Source organism: Sinocyclocheilus anshuiensis, unplaced genomic scaffold (assembly GCF_001515605.1).
Source record: "Sinocyclocheilus anshuiensis isolate Anshui unplaced genomic scaffold, SAMN03320099.WGS_v1.1 scaffold715, whole genome shotgun sequence".
NCBI lineage: Eukaryota > Metazoa > Chordata > Actinopteri > Cypriniformes > Cyprinidae > Sinocyclocheilus > Sinocyclocheilus anshuiensis.
The window spans coordinates 853,994-879,080 of record NW_015551089.1 but is presented as its reverse complement, the minus strand read 5'-3'; the positions used below and the strand labels follow the sequence as shown (position 1 = coordinate 879,080).

The 25,087-nt window shown below is 35.4% G+C and overlaps 1 protein-coding gene across 1 annotated transcript in view; it reads left to right on the top strand.

The window, feature by feature from the left end:
- LOC107662626 (uncharacterized) overlaps window positions 1-23,356 on the top strand; it is a 26,829-nt gene extending 3,473 nt beyond the window's left edge. The window contains exons 3-10 of the mRNA XM_016452710.1: window positions 6,717-6,803; window positions 10,518-10,638; window positions 16,832-16,862; window positions 16,973-17,081; window positions 18,090-18,250; window positions 19,035-19,164; window positions 22,090-22,206; window positions 23,151-23,356. Of these exons, the coding sequence (XP_016308196.1) occupies window positions 6,717-6,803; window positions 10,518-10,638; window positions 16,832-16,862; window positions 16,973-17,081; window positions 18,090-18,250; window positions 19,035-19,164; window positions 22,090-22,206; window positions 23,151-23,356 (962 nt within the window). The remainder of the gene's footprint in view (window positions 1-6,716; window positions 6,804-10,517; window positions 10,639-16,831; window positions 16,863-16,972; window positions 17,082-18,089; window positions 18,251-19,034; window positions 19,165-22,089; window positions 22,207-23,150) is intronic.
- Window positions 23,357-25,087: the final 1,731 nt, after the last annotated feature.

Sequence of the window (25,087 nt, the reverse complement as noted above, 5' to 3'; positions counted from 1 at the left end):
ACTTTCTGAACATGTTTTTATGAGGTTTGCTCTTTGTGAAACACCTGAGTTTGAATTTTTTTTTTTTTAATTTGAATTATTTCCTCCATACAAATTGCTGAACTCCATTGATTAATTTTATTTTTTGTTTTGTTTTGTTTTGTGGTTAATCATTATCTCCATGACATTTTTATGAGATTCTGTCTTTTATTTTGTGAAGTACTTGAGGTTTGCATTTTTCAGACAACATTCTCTCTTTTTTTTCCCTCCATACAGATTGCTGAACTCTACATTGATGACAAGAATTGTATCCTTTTCAATAAAGCATCAGCTCTCACTCCAAATTGTGTAATGAACAAAATAATAAATCCTTTTTATCTGCACAAATATGCATGTAGGGAAACTTCAGTGTGATATTTCATATTGTTTGTGCAAAGAAGTTGTGTACTTGTGTTATCGCAGGGCCTTTTCAGCTGGAGCTTCTTGAGTGTGGTCTTTTTCCTAAGAGGATTTGCGGGCACTTATCGTATGTCAGCTGAAAGAGCATCACAGCTAATTAACCTGCATAGGGCCAGCATGAGCCCCGCTGTCATTATTCATCTATGGACTGTCGTTAACAGCAGGCTAGTGTTAAGTGACATATATTCCCTCTTAAACCCATGGCCTCTCAGTTACTAAAGCATAGAGTTTAAATGGGTTCAAGACCAGCAGTTTCAGCTCAGATGGGTAATTTACGTGACCTAAGTCATTAACCAAGATCATTCATGACCTGTTTTCCAATTAAAATCCAATTACATGTGAATTGGTTTCAACATATTTGTGCTGATCTAAACCAGTATGCTAGTAAATAGTGGTGGGACTTGGTGATCTCTGTGTAATTACATAAAACAGAAATAATTGATGTAGATGTTATCTTTTAATTGAATAAGCTGTTTAATTACATACAAAACATTACTCTGTTTTATCAGTGCACAACAAGGGACATTGAAATAGGTGATTTGGGGAGCTGGGGATAAATGAAAGATGTGAAATCAAAAGGTTAGCAGGTATTTTATCTGAAATATTCTGCCCTTCTCTTATCCTATAAGCAGGGTTTGAAATTAACACCCGCCAACCCGCCAAATGCAGGTAAAAATCAGCTGTGGCGGGTAACGCTGTCAAATCACTAGCCAATTTGGCGGGTTACTTTTCGTAAGTTATGTTCACTCATTAATTTCTTTGGGAAGTTCATGCAAGCCAAATCTGTGCAGGTTTAGCGCAAATACTGAACTCGTGAGACATCATGACATTATCGAGTATATTGCAAAAACCAAACAAAACTTACCTAAGTTACAAAGTGCACGCATACGCGACGTGATGTAGTGAACACAGCGCTGTTTTGTGTCTCTGAGCAAAATCAACCGTTTAAATTATTCGGTTCATTCGCAATGACTCACTTAACAGCGACTTGCTGCCACTTACTGGCTGATTTAATTTCACATTTAAAGTATATTTTAATTTTTAAAATAATTTAAATATCACTATTCAACATTTCATGTTTAAAATATCAAAACATTATTTATGCATTTGTAACTGCAGGTTAAAGCATCCCATGTCCCTCTAAGCTGCATTAACATGTGTAAATACATCTAAATGCCACTTCATATTCAACTTCTGCAAAGATGAATTTTATTGATACTGATTTCATTTGTTTAGTAACAGCCTAAATGTAGTATTGTTATAATTGCCTGATTAAATGTAAGATTTTGACTCGAAGCCAAATTGGCTGGTGAGTAAAAAAGTTAATTTCAATCCCTGCCTATAGGACAATATGGGCAGGTGCTCATGCATAGCCTATATATACATAGTATACTTACTTGCAATGCTAATTATTTTTACAAACAACTTTAAGTCCGGTCCATATTGCATCTTAGTTTGGCTGAATCACCCACATATGTACTCAGGAAAAGAGCATTTGATTGATATGCGAAGTGACCAATTTGAAATTTGAAATTAGTAATGTGCAAAATAACAGACCAGCACAGAAAGTTGCAAAGAATAGTGTCAGTAAGATTATTATTTTTTTCTTAAATAAAAGCTGATTGAATGCATTGATTGTGGTTATGATGGAGTAATTGCTGCTTAAAAATTCAGCTTTATTATAAATTACATATTTAAAATGCATTACGTTGAAAACATTTTGTAGTAATATTTCACAATATTATTGTATTTACTGTATTTTTGATCAAATAAATGCAGCCTTGGTGAGCAGGAGACTTCTTTCTAAATAAATAAATAGACAAACACACTTCAAATGTTTGGTAGTGTAAATAGAAAGATTTGATGCTGCAAACATATTATTTATATTTTATGACACCAGGCTGTCATATCTGTTCAGTTACATGTATGAAGTCAGATGGATTGAGCTCCTTTGCTTAAGAAGAACTGTACTCATTTTCTGACTGGAAGTAGATACAATGGCTGTGATCATACTGTGATTGACACTTCTGAGCCGGCAAGATCAACGAGAAATACAAATATAGAAATTTCTTCCACAGTCATGCTGAGAAATATACATGCCAAGCAGAAGGACACAGCTATATTTATTTGTTGATAAAGTGCTGCGTCCATATTTCCTCTAAAGCACCAGAGCTGGTACAGTGATTATTAATGCACATATCTGCTTTGCCATTGCAGTGCATTAAGAAAAAAATTCCGAGCAGTCTGTATTCCTAAAGCTAGCATCTACAACTTATTTTTAGTTGCTGCTCTTTAAAATTCCTGTGCTGCATATCTGAGATTTGAAGCTGCATAATTGACAAATATAAACTTAGAGCTGGCACCCCTAGTATTCACCTCTTTTGAGTCATACATGGGGAATGCCAAAAAAATATTTTGTACGCTTCAGCCAAAATTAAATCTGTGTCATTGTGTTAGATAATAAAATATTAAAAGTGGAATGACTTCATATATTCACTAAAAATCACCTTGGGACCAGCTGGTTGGAAGTACATAACTGCAAAAAATAGCTCAGAGAGGGTATTTAATGTATAAGTATAATGTATTTCATATATAAAACTCAATTGAATCTAAATATACAATTCTTACCACAGGGTTATTGAAGTTAAACTAGAACTTATACCATAAAATATATGTTGCTAATAAATAAATGAATAAAATGAAATAAAATAAAATATAATGAAATAGAGTATAAAAACTTTAACTTATTTTGTTTCCGCTATTTATATTTATTTATATTTATTAACTTGGTGTATTTCAAATAACTAAATATAAAATAAAAATGAATAAAAACGATGTAGACATATTTGAGGGGAAAAGCTAATAAAAAGAAAAGGTAACACAAAAAATTACTAAAGCTAAAGTAAAATTAATAACAACTATAATAGTGTCTCAATGACTGGCACTGACTGAATATATACTGTATATTAAGCAGTATTTCTAAAATATGAAGCATTAGGACACAGGCTTTTAATCGGATGGAGCGAAAGGCAATGCTAACTGAACAGCAAAAATTATTACAAAATCAATGCAGAATACATTAGTTCCTGGTCTCTCCTCCACAGCTAATTCAGGGGTTAGCATCACATGAACCACAAATAGATTTATCGCTTTCAAACTGATCCCCATGCTGTTAGTCAGCAAATTCAGATGTTCCTCAGCCAGCTGGGATCTAAAAATATGCTCGGGACACCTGGGAATATGCTGCTCATTCGTGGAAAAGATCATTTTAATAGGGGCATCATTCTGTAACTTAGCACTGCTTACAATGAGATGCACAGCAGATCAAACATCGCAAGCTACTAAAAAAAGAAAATAAAAAAAGAAACACAATCACACTCTATATAACATACTGTATAAACACATGAAATAGATAGTTCACCCCAAAATACAAATATCACGGTTTTTCATATTGTATTAAAGTTAGGTATGCTATTCATCTTGCACAGTTTGTGGTACTGGCATAAACGATACCTGAAGTGTGCTTCTACTTTTATAAGTGATTTACTGTTTTAAAAATAGTCATGATTAGGGACCTTAATATAAGCAATCACAAAAAAAGAAGAAAAAAAAACTTAGAAACTAAACAGGAAATCGCTAAAAACCACTCTGAAATCCCAAGCAACCGCATGTATATATACAAGTTTGGGGTCAGTAAGATTTTTAAATGTTTTTGAAAGAAGTCTCTTTTGCTCACCAAGGCTAAAAAAAAAGTAAAAACAGTAATATTCTGAAATATTATGACTTCAAATAACTGTTTTCTATTTTGATATATTTTAAATTGTAATTTATTTCTGTGATGGCAATGCGGAATTTTCAGCATAATTTCTCCAGTCTTCAGTGTCACATGATCCTTCAGAAATCATTCTAATATGCTGCTTTTCTGCTCAAGAATAATTAAATATGTTGAAAACGTGTGCTGTTTGTTGTTGTTGTTGTGCATACTTAATATTTGTGGAAATCGTGATACATTTTTTCAGGATTTTTTTGAAAAATTCAGAAGGGCAGCATTTACTTAAAATAAAAAACGTTTGCAACATTATGAATTTCTTTTTTAAAAAATGACCCTCTAATACTAGCGTTCTCTATTCTTTTTCTATTTGTTCGACTTGTTTTCTTGTTATTTGTTATAAAAATGACCCTCTAATACTAGCGTTCTCTATTTTTCTATTCGTTCGACTTGTTTTCTTTTTATTGATTATAAAAAATGACCTTCTAATACTAGCGTTTTCTATTCTTTTTCTATTCTTTCGACTTGTTTTCTTTTTATTTATTATATAAAAAAAACTTGCTACGTTAGACTAAGCGAGACTTGTTGCAGCCCTTACATAATATTGCTCTTTTGTTGGTTTTGATTGCTTCTATTGTCCTCATTTGTAAGTCGCTTTGGATAAAAGCGTCTGCTAAATGACTAAATGTAATGTAACGTAAATGTCTTTACTGTTGCTTTTAATACATTTAATGCGCCCTTTCTGAATAAAAGTATGCATTTCTTGACTACTTGAAGATTTGTATGTGCGAGAACTATGCAAGTTCCCGCACATACAAATAACAAATCCTGCCATTATCTGGGTCATTCATGGCTATTTTAAGAACTTTTTACTTGCTGGTCAGGTTTTCGTAATGACACTTGTTAAGAGCAAATATTATGTTCTTACACTGAGATTGTAATGGCATGCCTTTGAAAACACTGAACAAACTCTTTAGTCACTATTTATAGAACGGCCACAAGCTTTGTGTCTTTCTATAGAACGAAAAAAAGAAGGTGACAAACACCAACCAATCAAAATATCACACAGGCCTTGAGCTAGAATAGTGATTTTTCAGGCCCGGATTAAGAACACATAGGGCCCTGGGGCTATAGCAAACCCAAGGGGTTTTTCACAGTAGCCTACCTTGGTGCCACAACGTTTTCTACGACAGGAATAATTCGTTTTTTGTTTTTTTTTTAATCTCCAACACACAGAGATACAATGTGCACACTAAATATTCCAGGCAACACATTAAAAGAATAAATACATTAACACCAGATATATGAAGTCAAAGCAAACAGGTTTCCAGAAGCAGCAACAACTTTTGAGCATATACAGCTCCCTTAAGGAGTTTAGTTTAAATAGTGTTATTATTAGAAGGTCTAATATTTTTTTTTTTTTTTTTTTTTTTTATCAAATCTCCAACACACTGAGATACAATGAGTATGCACATTAAATATTCCAGGCTACAATACATTAAAAGAATAAATACATTAACACTTGATATGAAGTCAAATTTTGTTATAGTTGTGTTGAAGTTTTATTATTAGAAGTTCTTCTTTCTGGCCCTAGAAGAGGAGAATCATCAGGGCTGGACTGGTGCTAAAATTCAGCCCATCTGGCCCATACAGTCCCCCATAAATGTTTTGCTGGAGTTAGGGCAATTGGAATAATCTGTGGATTAAATTGCTTATTTACAGTTTTGTACAGTTTACCTCTAAATTTCAGTTTACATGGTTGGTGCTGTTCAATCTGGTTTCTGCTAGCTTCACCACAGAGATTTTACTGTTCAAATATAGCCTAAGTGTTGTGTGTGGAATAATTGGCAAGCGTTGCTTATTATCACTTCAATAGAGCGGCGAAAGCGGCGAGCTGCAGTCGTTGTCAGCGCTGTGCCGGCGGTAGAAAACGGTCCGGTGTGGTCCAGATGTTCTCTTGCGCTGCGCGGTTTAATCAGATAATTTAGTGCTGTTTCATCACTTGGTTTTTAGTGTTTGTTTCCCATGTGCTACAGTAAAGCCGAGGCGATTAAAAGATACCCGCAACTACAAGTAGCATACAAAGAAAATTTTATCGCTCATATCTTTTGGACTGAAATAGCGCAGACACTAATATATGGGGGTGTGGTGGGATTTCGGCAATCGGCAAACCGGGAAAAGCTCCGGTGCTCCCGATGGCCAATCAATTCTAGGTCTAATTTTTCTTTCCTCCACAGCCAATCACCTCAATCTGCGGGCCCTGGGGCTTCAGCCCCACCTAGCCCTTATGTTAATCCGGCCCTGGTGATTTTATGTTTGACTGTTTTTCTGTTTATAAATATGATACTTTAATGGTTTAGTGAACACCAGTTTTATATTGTCTTGTGATGCTAGCAGCTGAACAAATCAGGATTTAACTGAGCTTGAGTAATTGGGCGATGTGTGCGATCATAACAAGAAACTATCCCTGGTGACAAGCATGTCTAATCCTTCACCCGTATAAAATCAGATGGGAAAGCTTTGCAGTTCATTCAGGCGGAGAAGATGTTCTACGAAGTGGCATTGATCGAGCTCACCTCGCTGCAAGCCAGCACAGGCAGGTCCACTTTTTATGGATTTACTTAAATGCTTCTTTTATGGCACTGTTGAGTGGACATGTGACTCTTTGGTCAGCATGTATCATAATATATTAGACATTTTCATCATAGCTATGTACAATAATGTATTTAGGCAATATCACACAAACAAGGCATTCAGAACAGCAGCTTGATTCAGAGAGTGTGTTTTATACATCTACTTTAGACAGTGGTTCAACAAACAAGTTAATAGTGAGTAACTTACATTTCAAACACAATAATTTTGCCTATTACCTTGTGTATTTTTGCTTTGTCCGTGAAAAAGTTCCAAACAAATCCAAAGCTAAATCAACCTATAAACAGTAGTCTGTGTTTATGAACAAATCGGTTCAGTGAATGATTCATAAAGATAGTAGGTACGTTCCAATCGAAGTACCCTGTGAAGCAGTCTTTATGGGGTATTCTGCCATATTAAGCTAAATTCAAATTAGAAGGGAATGTAAATGTTCAGTTCAAAGGGCAACGCAAATGGCATAAAATGGCTCTGTTATTATTATTGACTTAAATTTGTCAGGTATGTTTTTACATGGTTGTTTGTTTACAAGATGTGACATTTACAATGTAGAAATCATGTTTAAGAATTACAAGGTGCATCTAATATAACCAAATTACATCGGTTTTCATATTTCCCTTGTTTCATTCCTGAATGAATCTGTACTTACAGTAAATGATTCAATCACTTAAAGAGCTGCATCTTAAATCACATACTTCCCTACTATATAGCAAGCAAAAAAACATTATGTAAAATGAGTATGTGCAAATTTACAGTATTCATAAAACAGTAAGTGAAAAGTTCCTGGATAACCTACTGCTTCCGGCGAGATTCTGAAGTTCACATCCAGTGGACACTTTAGTCCACGGGAGAGAATTTGTGAATGACAGTGAAACAATGCAACTGACGCTTGTAACTTGGCGAATGTAGTACATCCAGATTAAATTACACACAATCATACTATATGTAATATACTTTTTTAAAAAGTCACAAAGTAATTACTTATTCAATAGAAGTACCTACTCAGAGAGCATGTGATTTAAGACGCAGCCAGTGTCTCTTTCACTAAGCATGCATATGCACAAATTTGTGCATGAAATCTGCGTATATGAATCTTTTGATGATCAAATCATGAGTCACCAATAACTTTCAGACTAAAATTTATTCTAAATGAATGAACAAATGTAAGAATAACTGGAACCAAAACTTGCACAAAAATCACATACTCTGGGTGGCCTTATAATCGTCTTAAGATACAATAGATATTTAATCTTAAATAAATTTCATCATATACAGTGAAAGCATAAGGAAAGCTGCATTATCAGATACATGTTTGTACAGCTGGCTAATGAAAGGTCTGTATAAAGTGTTTGAAATGGTTTTGAGGACAACACATTTGGCAGTTTGACGCGAGTGATGAAATTGATAAAAATGTTTTGCAGAAAGCCCTGATATTGAGACGGTTTGGGCATGTTTTATATAAATTATACTAATTATAGTGTAAATTATACTAACATCAGGCTCATCTGGAATGCTCCAAATTCATTATCATTAGAACAAGGCTAAGAACAAATTCATGTACTTGTGCATGTGTGCTTAATTATGCGGAAATTTTAATTAGTATATGTGTGCAAGTTCTCCTGTGCATACAAATACTAAATAATCCACAAAATTATTAGTGAATGAGACCCAGTCACTTTCAGGCATAGCCATGTAGCCAGCATACTTTCAGTAAAATTAATTAAATAAGAATCTCTGTCCATTCCAAACCTTAGTTCCTTGGCCAAAGTGACAAATCCCTGTGGCAAACGTCCTGCAAACATTAGCACAAATTAACCACAAGTTTGCAGCAAATAAATAGCAAGGCGTCAAGCCCACAAAACACTGAAAACTGACCCAACAAACCTGTCCCCAAGGTCCTGTCGGAGAGCAGTAATACATTTAACAGAGGTCCATCTTTATTTGCCCCGAGATGCACCGGTATTTATGGACGAAGGAGACCCATCGATCTCCTCCCATGGTGGATGTCTGCCATTCCTCTGGCTGTCTGCAGGCTGCTGAGACAGCATAGATCTCTAGCATGGGCAGAGATGCAGGAGCCTAGGGAGATATATGACCACGCTATACATTACCTCATTAAAGAGCTGTTGAGTACCCTGGAAACGCTGCCTGATTCAGCGTTTTGGGCGAATGCTGCTTTGATTTCCTCCCTCTGGCCCAAACCTTGTTCAGTTCCCATCATGCTCTCGGGATACACGGGATAAACTGAGAATTTCTTTGTATATATAGTGATATGGTGTCTGCTGCATTCAACAGATGTATCGATACTGTTTAATAAAGTTGGGTTTGAATACATAAGTGCGGTTCTTAGAGGCCGTTCACACAGAAACGTGTTTTTGCACTAATTTGCCATTGTTTTTCTATGTAAACATGCACATGCTCACGTCTTTCGACTTTTGCAGTATGACGTGACGTCAAAAGTATACTTCTGTTCCTATGCGTACACTAGGGTATGCGTAGAGTGCATGCAACGGAACTTTTATCATCAGCATAGTGCACTCATACTGTGTTAAAGACAAAATTTGTATCATGCGCACCATACGCATTCCTTATTGTAAACATAAAAACGAAGTATACTTCAGCATTATTTTACTGTGTAGTTTTAATTAGATTCAGAATATTGCTCTCTACCAGTTCATGGGATAAGTAAGGATTGTTCCAGGTTCCAGTTAAAATTACAGTGAAATATTGGACATTACAATGGAAGTCTAAACAGTAAAGAAAAGACTCAGTCTCTTTCTGGCATTGTTCTGCATATTGTGCAAAATTGATACCAGTTTACATGACAGGAGTTGTACACTACTTTTAGAAATGTTTCCTGCTGGTTTTGTTACGCTTGTCTCATGTTAAAATGCATAATTTAATTAATAAAGTATTAGTTCACCCCAAAAAATAATAATTTACTTGCCCTCATGTCATTCCAAACCTGTGTGACTTTCTTTTTTACATGGAACACAAAAGGAGACAAAGATATGACTCAGAAGAACCATTTATTTACGCATCAGACATCACTATTTCTGGTACTCACATGAATGTGCAAGGGCGAACTATAGCAGATGTCGTGATTTCAGTGACAATGTAAGGCTGAATTTCAGCCTCTTCCTCCCACAAAATGATAGTTTGACTTCAGAAGATTTGGAATTTGCTTTTCTTTTTGTAACTTTAGAGAATTTTGACATTTGAAGAGTGGCCACTATATTTTTCAAAATGTCATATTTTGTGTTCATTTGAGGAAAGGAAGTCGTGAAAGTTTGGGACAACATGAAGATGAAAAAAATGAGAAAGGAATTACTCTTTATTAAGCTGGATTTCAGAAACATTAGGGATTCAGGTCTTCATTGGTAGCCAGGCAGATAATTGTATTGCTTTGTAATTTTCTTGAAATTGTCTTCTTTGAATGGTCCAAGCTGGTTGTTCCAGCTGGTCTTCTTAATCTTCTGTTTTTCATGCGTCTCATTTCCTTGTGAGAGCATTTGAATCTGTGGGTGTGATCGTCTGTCTCTCCTCTCACCCCCTCCCTCCCTTCCTCTGACTTTTTCACTCCTGTCACAGTCTTGTTGTCTCTGTACGTGTGAGTCTCTGTGAGTGCTGTGAGGTTTCTGACAGACTTTGTGTGAATCAGGGTCTCAGGAAGACGGAACATTGGGAACGTCAGGATGTCTGTCTCAAGAGGAGTTATCAGAACAGGCTTCACAGGCCCAGGATCTTGAGAGACTGGCTCAGCTCTGCATCATGAGCAAAAGGTAGGAGACTGAACTGACTGTGAAAATGATACTGCATATATACAGCATGCAGACTAATTCTGACAAAACTGGCATGCAAAATATAGCAAGTAAGAGTAATTTCCGTGATAGAGGGCATTTAATGGGCACTAATAGTCTAGATACAAAATTTAGGAAGATGCATTCAACTGGTCTTAAACAATTTGGCAGAGAATTACACACTGAGTCATATTATTTGTGCTGACTGTCCACACTTATATGTCTTGTTTATGTCTCATTCAAGAAATACATGACTGCTGCTGTAGTAACTTTTCATTAAATATAAACAAATACGAAAAAAGAAATATCTACACTTTTGGAGAGTGAATTGTTTCATATGGTAACATTCAACGTAACTAGTTTTATTAAAGTGTAATGTTTTAATTATTTAAAAAAAAAAGTTTATTTATAAGCATAATTTCTAACTGATTTGTCCTTAAAAATACTTATTTTTTTAAATACAAATATTATAATATAAATATAATACTTTTTAAATGTAATATAACTTATTTTAATTATTGAATATTATATATTTAATTATTTGAATGTTATGTTGTGTGGGTGTATATATTTTATTTGTATATTTTATTTTATATAAATATATACAGTTTGACGACATAACATTCAAATAACATTCCATTATTTCAGTTATTAGCAGATTCTACCTGATTTGACTTCAAAAATACTTTTTTAAATAGAAAGAGAGAGAGAGAAAGGTGACTTGTGTTATGTGAGTCTCGAGGTTTCAAATGTTACTGCGACACTCTGAGTGAGGTGTCCGGTTTCCTCCGGGGGCTTAACATGATGAGGTGCTCTTTTGTAAGGCCTCTACCACATACATTTGAGGACATTTATGACCCACAGTTGGCACTGGTTGGGGACTTAAAGCATTTAACCTGATTGTCTCAGGGAAGGAGACAGCTTGCTGGTGCCACAGGAGAGAGGATGACATTAAACTTGAATGAGAACGAGATTGTTTTATTGCTTCCCAAATAAGATAGTGTTTCACAGGACAATGAATTGTGGGGGTATCCACACCATTTGTATGTAATCCCTTAAACTCTTTGGGTCAAGTAACTGTTGAAACCTGAGCAGGGCAGATCTTCAAGATCTGTTGGTCAACTAGGACAGCAGTCATGGTTGAAGTTGTATTTCAGCTTAAAAACAACTAAGCAAGATCACACAATCTCATTATGTCTCCAATTATGAAGAAATATCATCTCAAGAGTCAAGGGTCATTTTTTGACCTGTTAGTTGGACCACATGACTTTGTTAGTAAGAAATCATATTGATATTTGGGGGGGCATAAAGCTAAAACGTGTCCTGAAAAACAGTTCTGATCAACTGTTCTGATATCATAATGAAAAAAAAAAAGATTTAATAAATAATTTACAGACTGAAATTCTTGATCAGAAAACCTTATGAAGTATTTTGGCATAATATTATTATCATTATTTCTTAGAACAAATGAAAAAAGAAAGAAATAGTAAGTAATATGGGGCTACCAAAAATCATGGGGTCCAACTAACATGCAGAAACATAAATAAATACATACATACAACAGGAAATGATACCAAAGATATGACGACTGCTGACCCTCATTACTTATATCAAGGTCAGTAAGTCTCTAAAAACGTTATTAAAATATGAAAATTCTCTTACAATTTTAAGACAAGACAAGGATAGTTCAGGTTATAAAATGTCATGTGGTTTGACTCCCCAAATATGTAATTATAATTATTAATTAATTATATGTATATATGATAAAATATGGATTAAGATGTGTATGTAATCAATGTTATTACTTTTTACTTGGTACTTTTTTTTTATTGAAAAAGTAAAGTAAATTTCTAAGGCCTTTGAAAAAAAACTAGAATTTTATTTATCGTGGACAGTGAACACTCATATCATTGACTCTTAAATCAATATTTCATGTCCACTGATTTTTTTTTCTTCCTAATAACCCAGAATGTGGTTGTATTTATTTTTAAGGTAACAAATACATTTACTTTTAAAGGTCTGATAATTATGACACAAAATGTAGCTCAAGCCCTATGGAGTGAATAGGAAGTGGTTCGGCCTCTTGAATCTTTCAGTGTCGGGGCAGGAAGTGCTCTTGTAGCTGAGAGCTTTGCCATGTTGTGTCCGATCAAATGTCCCCTGAGGACAATCCAAAACAGTGCAAACCAACACCTAGTCATTATTAATTAACGTAGGACCATAATAACCACGCTGACATATGTATTGGCTTTAAAAACATGCTGTACATTCAAGAGAGAATAATGAAAGAGTATAAAAACATGACATTCAGAACTTTAAGAATATGAGAAGGAATCAATATTGAATTCCTGACCTATATCCAAAAAAAAAAAAAGGAATTTAAAGTACAATACAAGTCATTTGATCAAACAATAGTGCTGCAATCAGGACCATGTAGTGCTAAATGATCACATGAGGAAAAACTTCCATCCGAAATCCTTAGGAAATTTCTCAATGTACACCCTGAGGACAAACTGTCGCCCATCCAAATAGCACCGTTCTTCACACACATGCCAGGAGTTCCAGCCAAAAAGAAGAGCGTGCCATATCTCTGGCACATTTCCACTAGCTCCAGTAGGAATCACAGCACACGTGTGCCCGGATTTGTTGTGACGGGTGCTGTAATGGATCTGCATGCTTCGGCGAGCCTGACTGTGCTGTGGCTTTCTGTATCTGTGCTTAAATAAAGCAAAGGTGCAGTCCAGTGAGCTCAAATGGAGCTTTATGCCTATGTGCTCTAATTTATTTTTTATTTTTTTTTACAACAGCTTCCCGATACTATTTGTAGTTGTGGTAAAAATAGAGTTAGCAGAACAGAATCTATATGGATAAAATATGGTATAGACTGTCAGTCACAGAGGATTTATATAAAGGATGCACATTGTTTGCACTTCATTGGTGCCGGCGTAGTTCATCATGCATGTCTTTGTTATTTAAATCTGTCTGTGTTAGTTTTATACATAGCCTAGGGCTTCTGTAACAGATGTTCAAATGTACTGAACCCTATGAGTCATGTGTTTACCATGTGATGACTTACAGGAGGAGGGGAATATTCACTCCTCATGCTATTTATACAGTGAATGTATACTGTATGTGAATCTTCTGGATGCATAACCTTGTGGAAAAGGATTCATAAATAGTTATATTTTGAAATGCGGTTAAAGTATACTGCCGAATCTATTGACAAGCATTTGTGGTAAACTAAAATATACTTTAATGTCATTTCTATTGAAACTTGTATGTCATGTATTTAAATATATTTGTAGTTACACGTTTGTAATGAAAAATTTGAAATGTAGTACATAAAAAATATATTGCATTTAGATATAATATCAAAAATTAAATTATAGATGCTAAAATTAAATAAAATAAATCAAGTACATTTGCTTTAATATGTTAATCAACACAAAAAAATTGTACAACAAAACATTTTTTGTGTACTTCAAAGTAAAATTTGTGATTTGGACATTATTACAAAGTGCACTTTTTAAAAATGTACACTCTTTATACTCTTTTATTTATATTAATATTATAATATATGCAAGTACAGTTTTTTTTTAAATATACTTTTAATATTTTTTCAGTACACTACAAGTGCATGTTCAAAAAAAAAAAGTGCACTTTTTTCTACAGTTTTTCTCAGTCGCTTTGGTGCATTTCTCAGATCAGAAATGAAATTCTCAAAACTACTTGTTCAACCTCCACATCATCTAGTCACTTGTGCACATCATAAAAGCAGTTCATTCTTTTGAACAAGTTGCGATTGCTTTGGTACATTAATGCAATTGATCATGTACATTTGTCTGCGGTTTCCTACATTATCAGTTGCTGTTGTCATGTTGCTCAAAATGTATTATATAGTTCTCTGTGAAACAGTCTTACCCCTCAAAACATCTAGTCATTAGTTCATCGTCTAAGTCATTGAATGCAAAATGGTTGATCTAGTTGTCATAAACTGTCAAGCATATTTTCTACACATTTCTATTAGTCTTATTGTCAATTTGCCATGAACTGTGCGGGTAAATCTTGACTTTCACTAATGAAGAGAATGTGGATCAACCAATGATAAACTAGGTCTCTGAAATTCCTCGTACAGTGCTGCATGCAAAAGCAAAGTTCTAAGGGGTGTTTCCTGTGTTTGCCTTTCTAAATTTATATTTCTGCCTTCGTGCCCATATTTCTTTTTCTTTTCTATATTACAATGATGTTGTAATGTGTTTTTTGTTTTTGTTTTTGTTTTTTTTGTCAGATCACTATAGTAAAAGTGTAATTGTGAATCCAGTCTCTTTCAGTCAATATACCACATACAGTAATTTGTAAATTTGTACTTTTGAAATGGATATATGGCATACATAAGAAGTGCAGCCTTCTGCATTTCAATATAGTATCTGTCCTCCAAACAGTTGGCACAGTTTACATCAGGTAATACTAACAGAGTGCACTGTTATATTGACAACATGACTAAGCATTTTGACTATCTTGTTTGTGAACAATGACACAAGGACTTTTCATTCTGATGGCACTGATATGTTCATTGACATAAATACTTACGTTTGAGAGATGAACTAAAGATTTTGAGTAAGTTACAGGCTTTTGCAGGTAATCCATTGTGTGGTGCTGTTTGTACAAATTGTTTTTAGAAATGCATATACTTCTTTCCAAATATTAAGGATGATTCGAGAAATGCACCAAAGCGAATGAGAAAAACTGTAATATGCAACATTTACCAAGTTTTGAAGTATGAACAAGAGCATGCTGTATACTGTACCCCACAATGCAACATATGCATCCTGGCCTTCCATTTCCATGATGAAGTGATATTTTTTACACAAAATTGGATTAAAATATAAAATAATCATTTTGAATTAGGTTTTTAAACTCTTTGTAAGCTTTTTATCATTTGTTTATAGGAAATGCTGTCAAACTGATTAATCGTGATTAGTAATTAAATAAAAAAGGAAGAAAGTAATATGGGGCAACCAAAAAGTCATGGGGTCCAACTAACATGCAGAAACATAAATAAATAAATACATACATACATGCAACAGGAAATGATTCCAAAGATATGACAACTGTTGACCCTCATTACTTGTATCAAGGTCAGTAAGTCTCTAAAAATATTATTAAAATATGAAAAAATGATCTGTGTATATATATATATATATATATATATATATATATGTATGTATGTATGTATGTATATATACACATTTACATTTAGTCATTTAGCAGATGCTTTTATCCAAAGCGACTTATCTTATATAAGAAATACTTTGAAAAAATGGGATTATAATAAAATATAATAAAAATAAAAAACAATGATTTAGATGTAGAGAGTAGTTATATAAGGTTTTATAGCGGGTGAGAGATCCAGTGAATGTCAAGTGTTTGCCTGACAGTCTCTCTCTCTCTCTCTCTCACTCACGCTTCCTTTTATAAATACTGACCTGCTGTAATAGTTTGGACAAGCAAATAAACTTGATATCAAGGTGATAGTTATATCTTAACATGCTTATACAGACTGAACAGACTCATACTCATGTACAGTAAGTATTATGGGCTTTGCTTTGATCTCCACTTATATATTCAGATGGACTGTTATTGCTGTTGCTCACAGAACACATATCAATATTAATGATCTGTCTACTATATTATGTTGAAATATGTGATATTATACTGGACCCTCTTTGCAAATACACTCTTATTCTCTCACTCTTTATGACTGCAGTATGAGAAAAAGGTCAACCAAGTCCTGAAGGCGTAATCAATGATATAGATTTGCTGCTTGATGATAGACAACATGTGCATGAATCTCTCTCCCGCATGCAGTAAACAGACAGACATGTGCTCAGTAATGTTCAGACTACATGCTTCCACTGTGTTTTTTACGCACTATGTACACTGCACACTGTGTATGCATGAAACACTCTGAAAGGAATATTGTATCCCACAATGCAATGCATTTGACCTCTCTTTTCTAATGTGATAAAGGAACTAGAAATAATATCAGTTGTGGTTTGATTTTTTAAAATATTTTTTTTTTCTTGAATTTGATGTCAAGAACAATTTTACACATGCAAAATAACAATTTTGGACAATAATTTCTAATGTTTGTATCACTCTCCATTGCTTTCAGACCCCACCTTGCTTTAGAATACAGTGGCAAGGTACGTACATTGTGTTTTAGTTTATATGCAATATGACAGAAGGCTTTTAAAGAGGAAAAGTCTGAAGAAATGTCAAAGTAATTGTAATTTCTCTCATTTATTCCCATTAGGCCACTAAAATCCACCAGAGGGCTTTTGGTAACGATCACCCCATCACAGCCCGGAGTCTGGAGCTGCTGGCCACTGTCTATGCTGAGATCGGCAAAACAGAATATACAAGTAACTATGGAAAATGTCTTCAGTATCAATCAAATCGGCACTAAAACATGATTTTGAAAACATTACATCAATTACAGAAGGCTAATTGTCCTTATAAAAATGTACCTTAAGCATAGTTTCTGACAAAATCCTTCATATTTACTACAAGAATCGTTAATGCTGTAAAACCATTATGATTTTACAGCATTAACAATTCTTTTCTAAATGCTTTAAAGAATGCTGTACTCACCCTCAGGCCATCCAAGATACAGATGAGTTTGTTTCTTCATCGGAACAGTTTTAGAGAAATTGATCATTACATAATTTGCTCACCAATGGATCCTCTACAGCAGGGGTGCCCAACCCTGCTCCCAGCCTTTCATATCCTTAGTAAAGTGTTCTGATTGTCATAGCAGTAGCTTGGAAGCAGCTTCTAGTGAAAGCCCTTTTGAGAATGTTACTCATATAGAGCCATTTACTCCTTCCACTTAGTGAGGAAGCAAGGAAATTGTGCTACATCTAAGTCTAATGTACATAGTTCTGTACAATAAAAAAAACTGCAGAGCTAAATCGCCTGAATGAGTAAACATTTATTCCAAGCATGCACTTTCTGTCTGCAGCTGATGGCGTTTTAGATCTCAGGCAGAAAAGCCATGTCGTGTCTTTGACAGTTTGAGGCCAGGGCATTTTTGTAAGCAGAAATGCTTTGCTAGTTTTCTGGAAGGACAGGACGTTCTGCGTCTTCCCTATTGCCTTTTTCCTGGACGATGAAAAATGTATTGTATAGGGCAGCAATGTGTCATGAATGTCAAACTCAGCTGCAAAGTCAGCTTTCTGAGAGAAAATGCTTTTGCCACAACATGTCTCCTGCATGCCACTGTGTCATAGTTTCAATGCTAAATTATTCTCTGCTAAACTAGTTTCATCATGCAAACTGTTCCGACCAGAAACAAATATGCGTGCTGCTTTTTGCTGATGTGATGTCAAATATGTTGTTCTGCAGTTTGTGAAGTGCTTATTATGTTACAGATTCATTGGGAGAGTGTGTGTCAACTCTTTCCAAAAGGTTCTCAGCCACCGAGTCATTCAGTGATGCTCTGAGTAGCATCTCTCATAGCCATAAAGACAGACACTCTGAGCTGCGACACAGAAAAGAGCCATACATACAACAGGAAACTCCTAAATCGAAGGTAATACTGCAGCCAATGACAACTGACACTGACACCATGATAAAGAAAAAGAAAAATATCATTTTTTTAGAAATGTACACTTTGCATTCATGTTGGTTTAATATGGTTTTCAACAACTTTGATATTGGCAAGAAAATATTAAATTCAGTGAAGATGTCATGTGGTGTAACCATCAAGTAAAAAAACTATAACATATACACCTGTGTACACATTAATTCGTTTCAAAAACATTTTACAGTATATCTTTCAAAGTAAAAAGTACTTTTGAAAATATAATGAATTAAAAGTTTTTTAGGAGTTGCACCAAATGACATTTTACAACCTGAGGTAACCTTACCTTGTCATAAAATAGATCAAATTGTTTAATATTATCAGATTCTTCTTTTTTTTTTTCTTCATTACAAAATAAGGAGATTTGTATCGTCCTGACATTTTTGACTTTGTGTATTCAAGTCATGGTATTTACATATTTACAGTATGAAATACATTTTTTATGTATTTTTGAATAAATTAATACATTTGTCACATTATTGACCCACAACCCACGTGTTTTTGGGCCAACATCCTAGTGTAAATCACATTATTTTTTCACTCTTCTTTTTGCTGTTAAAATGTCTTGACATTTTATTGAAAACAATCTTGTCAAATGAAATGAGTGTTAATGTCAAAAGGTCTTAGGAATCAGGAGGTAAAGTTATAGGAATCTACTGCCACAGTCAAATGACTTTATATCGCCTCTATCAAACATTCTGGAAGTCAATAGTTTTGTCTTTTCTGATTTCAGGTCATAAATGAAAAACTGCCCACCTCTATTCTGAAAAGGTCCAATGTGAGCAATGTGGAGTCAGACTCATCGCGCAGGCGAAAAAGCGAGAGGCGGGTTCGCTTCAGACAGCCGGAGATCACTGTTCATGGTGAGAGAGTTCAAACAAACCTACTCTAGCAGTCCGTAAAATCTCCAGAGACTCTTTGAACCGTTCTTTAAAGTGGTTCTCTGCATTATTAAGAGCTGGCACTTGAAAATAGTAAAGTAAATGAAACATGTTGAAGTGGGTTGTAAAAGATTGTTCTCATTGAGGTCTGCGGTTAATGAATCAACTGAAAAGAAAAAAAAAGGATGCACAAACATACCCAAGTGATTTACTTTCCAGATTAATTATACATGCAAATTAGTGTGCAATCTGTGCCAACAACACTGTTATGTTAATGAAACGAGGAATTTAATTTAAGGAATTAAGGAAGATAGTAATTCAGGGCACCAGTGTAGTTTGTTTAGATGCACAGTTTGTCTTTCTCTCGAGCTTATTGCAAAACCCAGTATGAATGAAGGTCATGTGCTTCCGTGTCTCCAAAGATTTAAGTGCGGTCACATTAGTGAAATTTCACAAGCAAAGGTCCTTTGTCAGTCGTCAATGTTGTAGTGACCAAGCAGCATTCTGTTTTTCAATGTGGCAAATCGGTGCGACCAATTTGAATAGGTGTGACCAATTTGCGTCAGGGAAATCATTTGCCCTCATGCGAAATTCCAGATTGTGTGGATTGCTATTGAAATGCCTGGATTTTGTGGAGCGGTAAATGTGCCTGCACCTTTAGTTGTATGAATGGTTATTGGTTTTACAAAGATTTTGCCTAAATTACACCTAAACCATTGTTACCTTTTATGTTGGGTTTCCAGACATTCCGTACTATGAATGTTTAGGAGGTAAGTAGATAAGAAATATGTTGGACAGTGTGGTGGATCTCTAAAATGCATGAAAAGATGCATGATTTTCTTGCATGTAATCTGGGACTCAGAAGAGCCTGAGCATTTATAAGTAGCCCTTTGCTGTGGTTTTATAAGTTTACATGAATGGAGCTACAATTTGTTTGCCTTTGGCTATTTGAAATATTTCACTGAGGTATATCATGCATGTACAACCAAAAGAAAATTACCTTTTAATTTATTTTTTGGGTTAAAAGTGCAGTTAGCCTTTTTAGCACCTGTGGAATTCCCCTAGACGTATCCAGTAAATAATGCTGCCTTCGTGTGATATTGGAAATTTCATTCTTCCCACTTCTGTAAGTCCGTAATTATGAGTTTGTGAGTTTACGGCATCTTTTTAAAGCCAAAATGTATGAAAAATATTTTGTCAATATTCATTTGAATAAAAAGTAGTGTCCCATTCTTAGAAAACCATATAAACGATACATTCATCTAGATTAGGGGTGGCGAACTCCGGTCCTGGAGAGCCGCAGCCCCGCAGAGTTCAGCTCCAACCCTAATGAAAACTCACCTGCCTGTAGCTTCCTAGTAACCGTTCAGACCTTGATTAGCTTGTTCAGGTGTGTTTGATTAGGGTTGAAGCTAAACTCTGCAGGGCTGCGGCTCTCCAGGACCGACGTTCGCCACCCCTGATCTAGATTGTCAGCTAACAATTATGGAATTTTGGTCTAATAAAGGTTGTTTTTGCTGTCTAAAATACATATAATGTGCATCAAATTATTATTTTTTATACGTAATGTCAGTGTTATCTAAAGCAACGTTAGCAAAATAGCCTCTCACGAGACAAGCTAACAGCTAACTAGCATGCTCGCAGTTTGCTTTGTTTCTGTAAGGTGTATGGGATGGCCTGTAAATGTGCAAATTGATTGAAATGATAAAGTAATAAAAACATTAGAAAAAAAAATGCTTAGAGCACATTTAAATAATTACTACGGAGCCCCGCACATGACATGTAGGAAAAAAATATATATATTGTGGTCACAAATTAAGAATTTGTTTCCACGATTTATTATTTTGTTCCCTCGTTTTAGTTAAATCGTGAACACAAATTAAGAATTTGTTCCCTCGTTTTAGTAAACTGTGGCCATGTTGTACTAATTTTTCCCCTCCATTTAGGGTACGTTTACACAACAACGATGTACTAAAAATGGAAAAGTACACTTTGAAACCATTTTCAAAAGTTTGCTTTTCAGGCCCTTAAAACACTGTTGTCGTGTAAATGAATGGCCAAAACGCATAAGAAGTTTTCTGTTTTTAGTTGAAAATGGTGTTGTATAAACTCCTCCTTAGTAAATCATGGCAATGTTGTACTAATTAATTCCCTTGTTTTAATAAATCAAAATGAGGGTAAGAATTAGTACACCGTGGCCACAATCACAAATACTATAGAATGAATTAATAAGTTGCGAGAACTCATTTTTAATTTGTGGCCATGATTTAACTAAAACGATAGTTAACGATAAACGATAAAATGAAGAAACTAATTAATAAAACAAACTCATTCTTAAAGGTGCTGTATGTAAGTTTTTGACTCTACTAAAGCATAAAAATACCATAATATGCTTGCAGGTATTTAAGAAACATGCTAAGTTAACATACTTGTTTATCTGAAAAACAATACTACAGTCAGTTATCCTCCTTTGAAAATGTGCATTCCAGGCCAGAATGTCGGTCTCTGTTCTCTTTCAGTCGGTCACTCTCGACGTCACGTCGGATGACCGACGAATTGGGATCTCGGTTAGAGAGACCAATCTACTTCGAGTGTAAACTAAACGAGCCAATGCACATTGGCATGCGATTATTGCATCCAGCTGCCGCTGATCACAGCGTGAGTATAAGTAGGCAGGCCTTCATTTGATACAGGAACTATTCGAGCCGTTCATGCCAGACTGGGGAGAGAGGTGTTGTAATAATGTAAAATATGTGAAAAATACAACCTAGTATGAGAGCCTGTTCTAGTACACCCCCAAAACAAAATCAAGACTTTGTAAAAGAGCATAATAGGACCCCTTTAAACTGTTGCGCAGCCAACAAGTTTAGCATTTCAACCCAAATCTTTTTGGACTTTGTGTTCCAGTCTACGACACCCCCCAGAGCCGTTTGCACCTGGCCCTGCTCACCTGCCTGTTTCTGCTTCTGTCTGCGCTGGGTCTAGCACTGTACTGCACGGACCGCCGAAGACCCCAGCGCGCCTGCGAAGAATACCATAATATGTTTGCAGATATTTAAGAAACATGCTAAGTTAACATACTTGTTTATCTGAAAAACAATGCTACAGTCATTCTCCTTTGAAAATGTGCGTTCCGGGCCGGAATGTCGGTCTCTCTTTTGGTTTGTGAAACACGCCCACTGCCAGTTTACCCAATTGTATTTCGTTCCTGTTGGTGTCCTCAATCTGGCAACCTGCAGAGCAGGAGGGGCCGGGTGAAAAAAAACCCTCTCCAATATTTTGAATTTGGACTGCAATACCTAGTTCAACCATTCGGTGTCAATCCTACATACAGCACCTTTAATTTGTGGCCATATGTGTTTGTCTGCAGGTCATGTTTTAAAGGGGTCATATTATGCTTTTTCACTTTTTCAACTTTAGTTAGTCTGTAATGTTGCTGTTTGAGCATAAAAAAGATCTGCAAAGTTACAAAGCTCAAAGCCCAATTCAAAAGGAGATATTTTATTTAACAGAAATCACTTTTCAAAAACTACAACGAACGACTTGTTTGGACTACAACGCATTCATCACAGTCTTGTGAAAAGGGTCCATATTTACACTGAAGCTCGCAGGCGGCTATGGTAAGGGGAATGACATTTCCTGACCAGGTGCCGAGTGCTGCCAATCACAACACACACTGGCCCAGCTAACCAATCACAGCACATTTTGTATTTCAGAAGGCGGGCCTTCATTTGATACAGGAACTATTCGTGCCGTTCATGCCAGACTGGGGAGAGCGGTGTTGTAATAATGTAAAATATGTGAAAAATAATGTGTTTTTCGAACAACCTAGTATGAGAGCCTGTTCTAGTACACCCCTAAAACAAAATCAAGACTTTGTAAAAGAGCATAATAGGACCCCTTTAAACTGTTGCGCAGCCAACAAGTTTAGCATTTCAACCCAAATCTTTTTGGACTTTGTGTTCCAGTCTACGACACCCCCCAGAGCCGTTTGCACCTGGCCCTGCTCACCTGCCTGTTTCTGCTTCTGTCTGCGCTGGGTCTAGCACTGTACTGCACGGACCGCCGAAGACCCCAGCGCGCCTGCGAAGAGCTGCAGACGGCACTGGCTGTGTACCTGCTTCAGTTCAAACAGATCGTTTGGGCCTGCTGGATCTGGCTGACCATGCAATGACCATAACTGACCACAGGGGGCAGCAATGGGCAGGAAAAAAAAAACATAAAAGGTCAGGATGTTTTTTGAAGGACTGTGGAGGAAAAAAAGATAAAGGTCCTCTTGTTTTTTTTTTTTATTGCTTTATTTTCACTGTTATAATCAGACTGGCCACCAGTCGAAGCCTCTGAGGATGTTCAACATCCACCTCTTTTACTTTGTGGTTGATTGAAGGCCATGTGCTTTTCCACACCATTAAGGGATGGTGTGCTTTTTTGCCCTTTATGGTGGCATAGCTAATGCCACATCCTCATTATACGGAGCCGTGTGTATTTAGACCTCTGTATGTAGCTCTTTTTCCTCCTATAGCGGTTCTGGGTGATATGTCTTAAAGGAATAGTTCACCAAAAATGAAAATTTTCTGAAAATTGACTCATCCTCAGGCCATCCAAGATGTAGATGAGTTTGTTTCTTTATCAGAACAGATTTGGAGAAATTTTGCATTACATCACTTGCTCACCAGTGGATCCTCTGTAGTAAATGGGTGCCGTCAGAATGAGAGTCCAAACAGCTGATAAAAACATCATAATGATTCCAAAGTAATCCACATGACTCCAGTCCATCAGTTAACATTTTGTGAAGCGAAAACCTGTTTGTTTGTGAGAAACAAATCCATCATTAAGGCGTTTTATACTTTAAATCGTTTTACTTGTGAATTACTGTGACATTTTTGTCAGCTGTTTGGACTCTCATTCTCACGGCACCCATTCACTGTGAAGGATCCTTTGGTGAGCAAGTGATGTAATGTTAAATTTCTCCAAAACTGTTCCGATGAAGAAACAAACTCATCTACATCTTGGATGGCCTGAGGGTGAGTACATTTTCAGTAAATTTTTATTTTTTTGCTAACCTATTCCTTTAAAGCATCTTTTGGTCCTTTTCCAACGAATACTTGTGCAGCAATATTAATTTAAACTTTTAGCACTTGAAATTATACAGGACTGTCAATACAGAAAACGAATGAATGAATTCTGTCCACAGGTAGAGCCCGACTGATATATTGGTAGGTCAGTATTATCATAGGCATGCAAGATATTGAATTACTATATTGGTCTTTAATAAGCAGTATGGAAAAGAGCCAGGTGCAACGGTGAGCACATGCATAATGTCATGTGCATTGTCACAAATAGTTCCATTTTAGTGCCCGAGAACACTTAGACACACACATATCGCATGTGCTTATAGAATGAGTAAACGCATGGCTGGATCATTTCCTGCTAGTGCTGTTCTTTGTGTTCTTTGCTTCATATAATATTTACCTCAAAGTGTTGCATCAAAAAAGGTTCATTTCTAAAGTACTATTCTTGTCTTAGGATATAAATAGCAATATAAGGGTTTTCTGGTTCAAAGAGTGAATTTAGGAAACTGTTTAATTTACGGATTTACAAAAATAAAGACAGGATTCAGTTGGAAATGTTTATCCTCAGACATATCCAAGAATGGATTTATTTTCATGACAGCTTCAAAACATCTTAATATTTAGATTTTAATGCAACCATGTCATTTTAATTAAATATAAAATCAAAGACATGATCCTCATTTTTGTCCTGTAAAATAATTTATTTAAAAATACAATTAAAATATTATACTAAAATATTGTAACTATATTGTATGTTGTATATATATTGTAATATATATATATATATATATATATATAAAAGAAAGAGGTTAATACATAAAAAAATATGAATA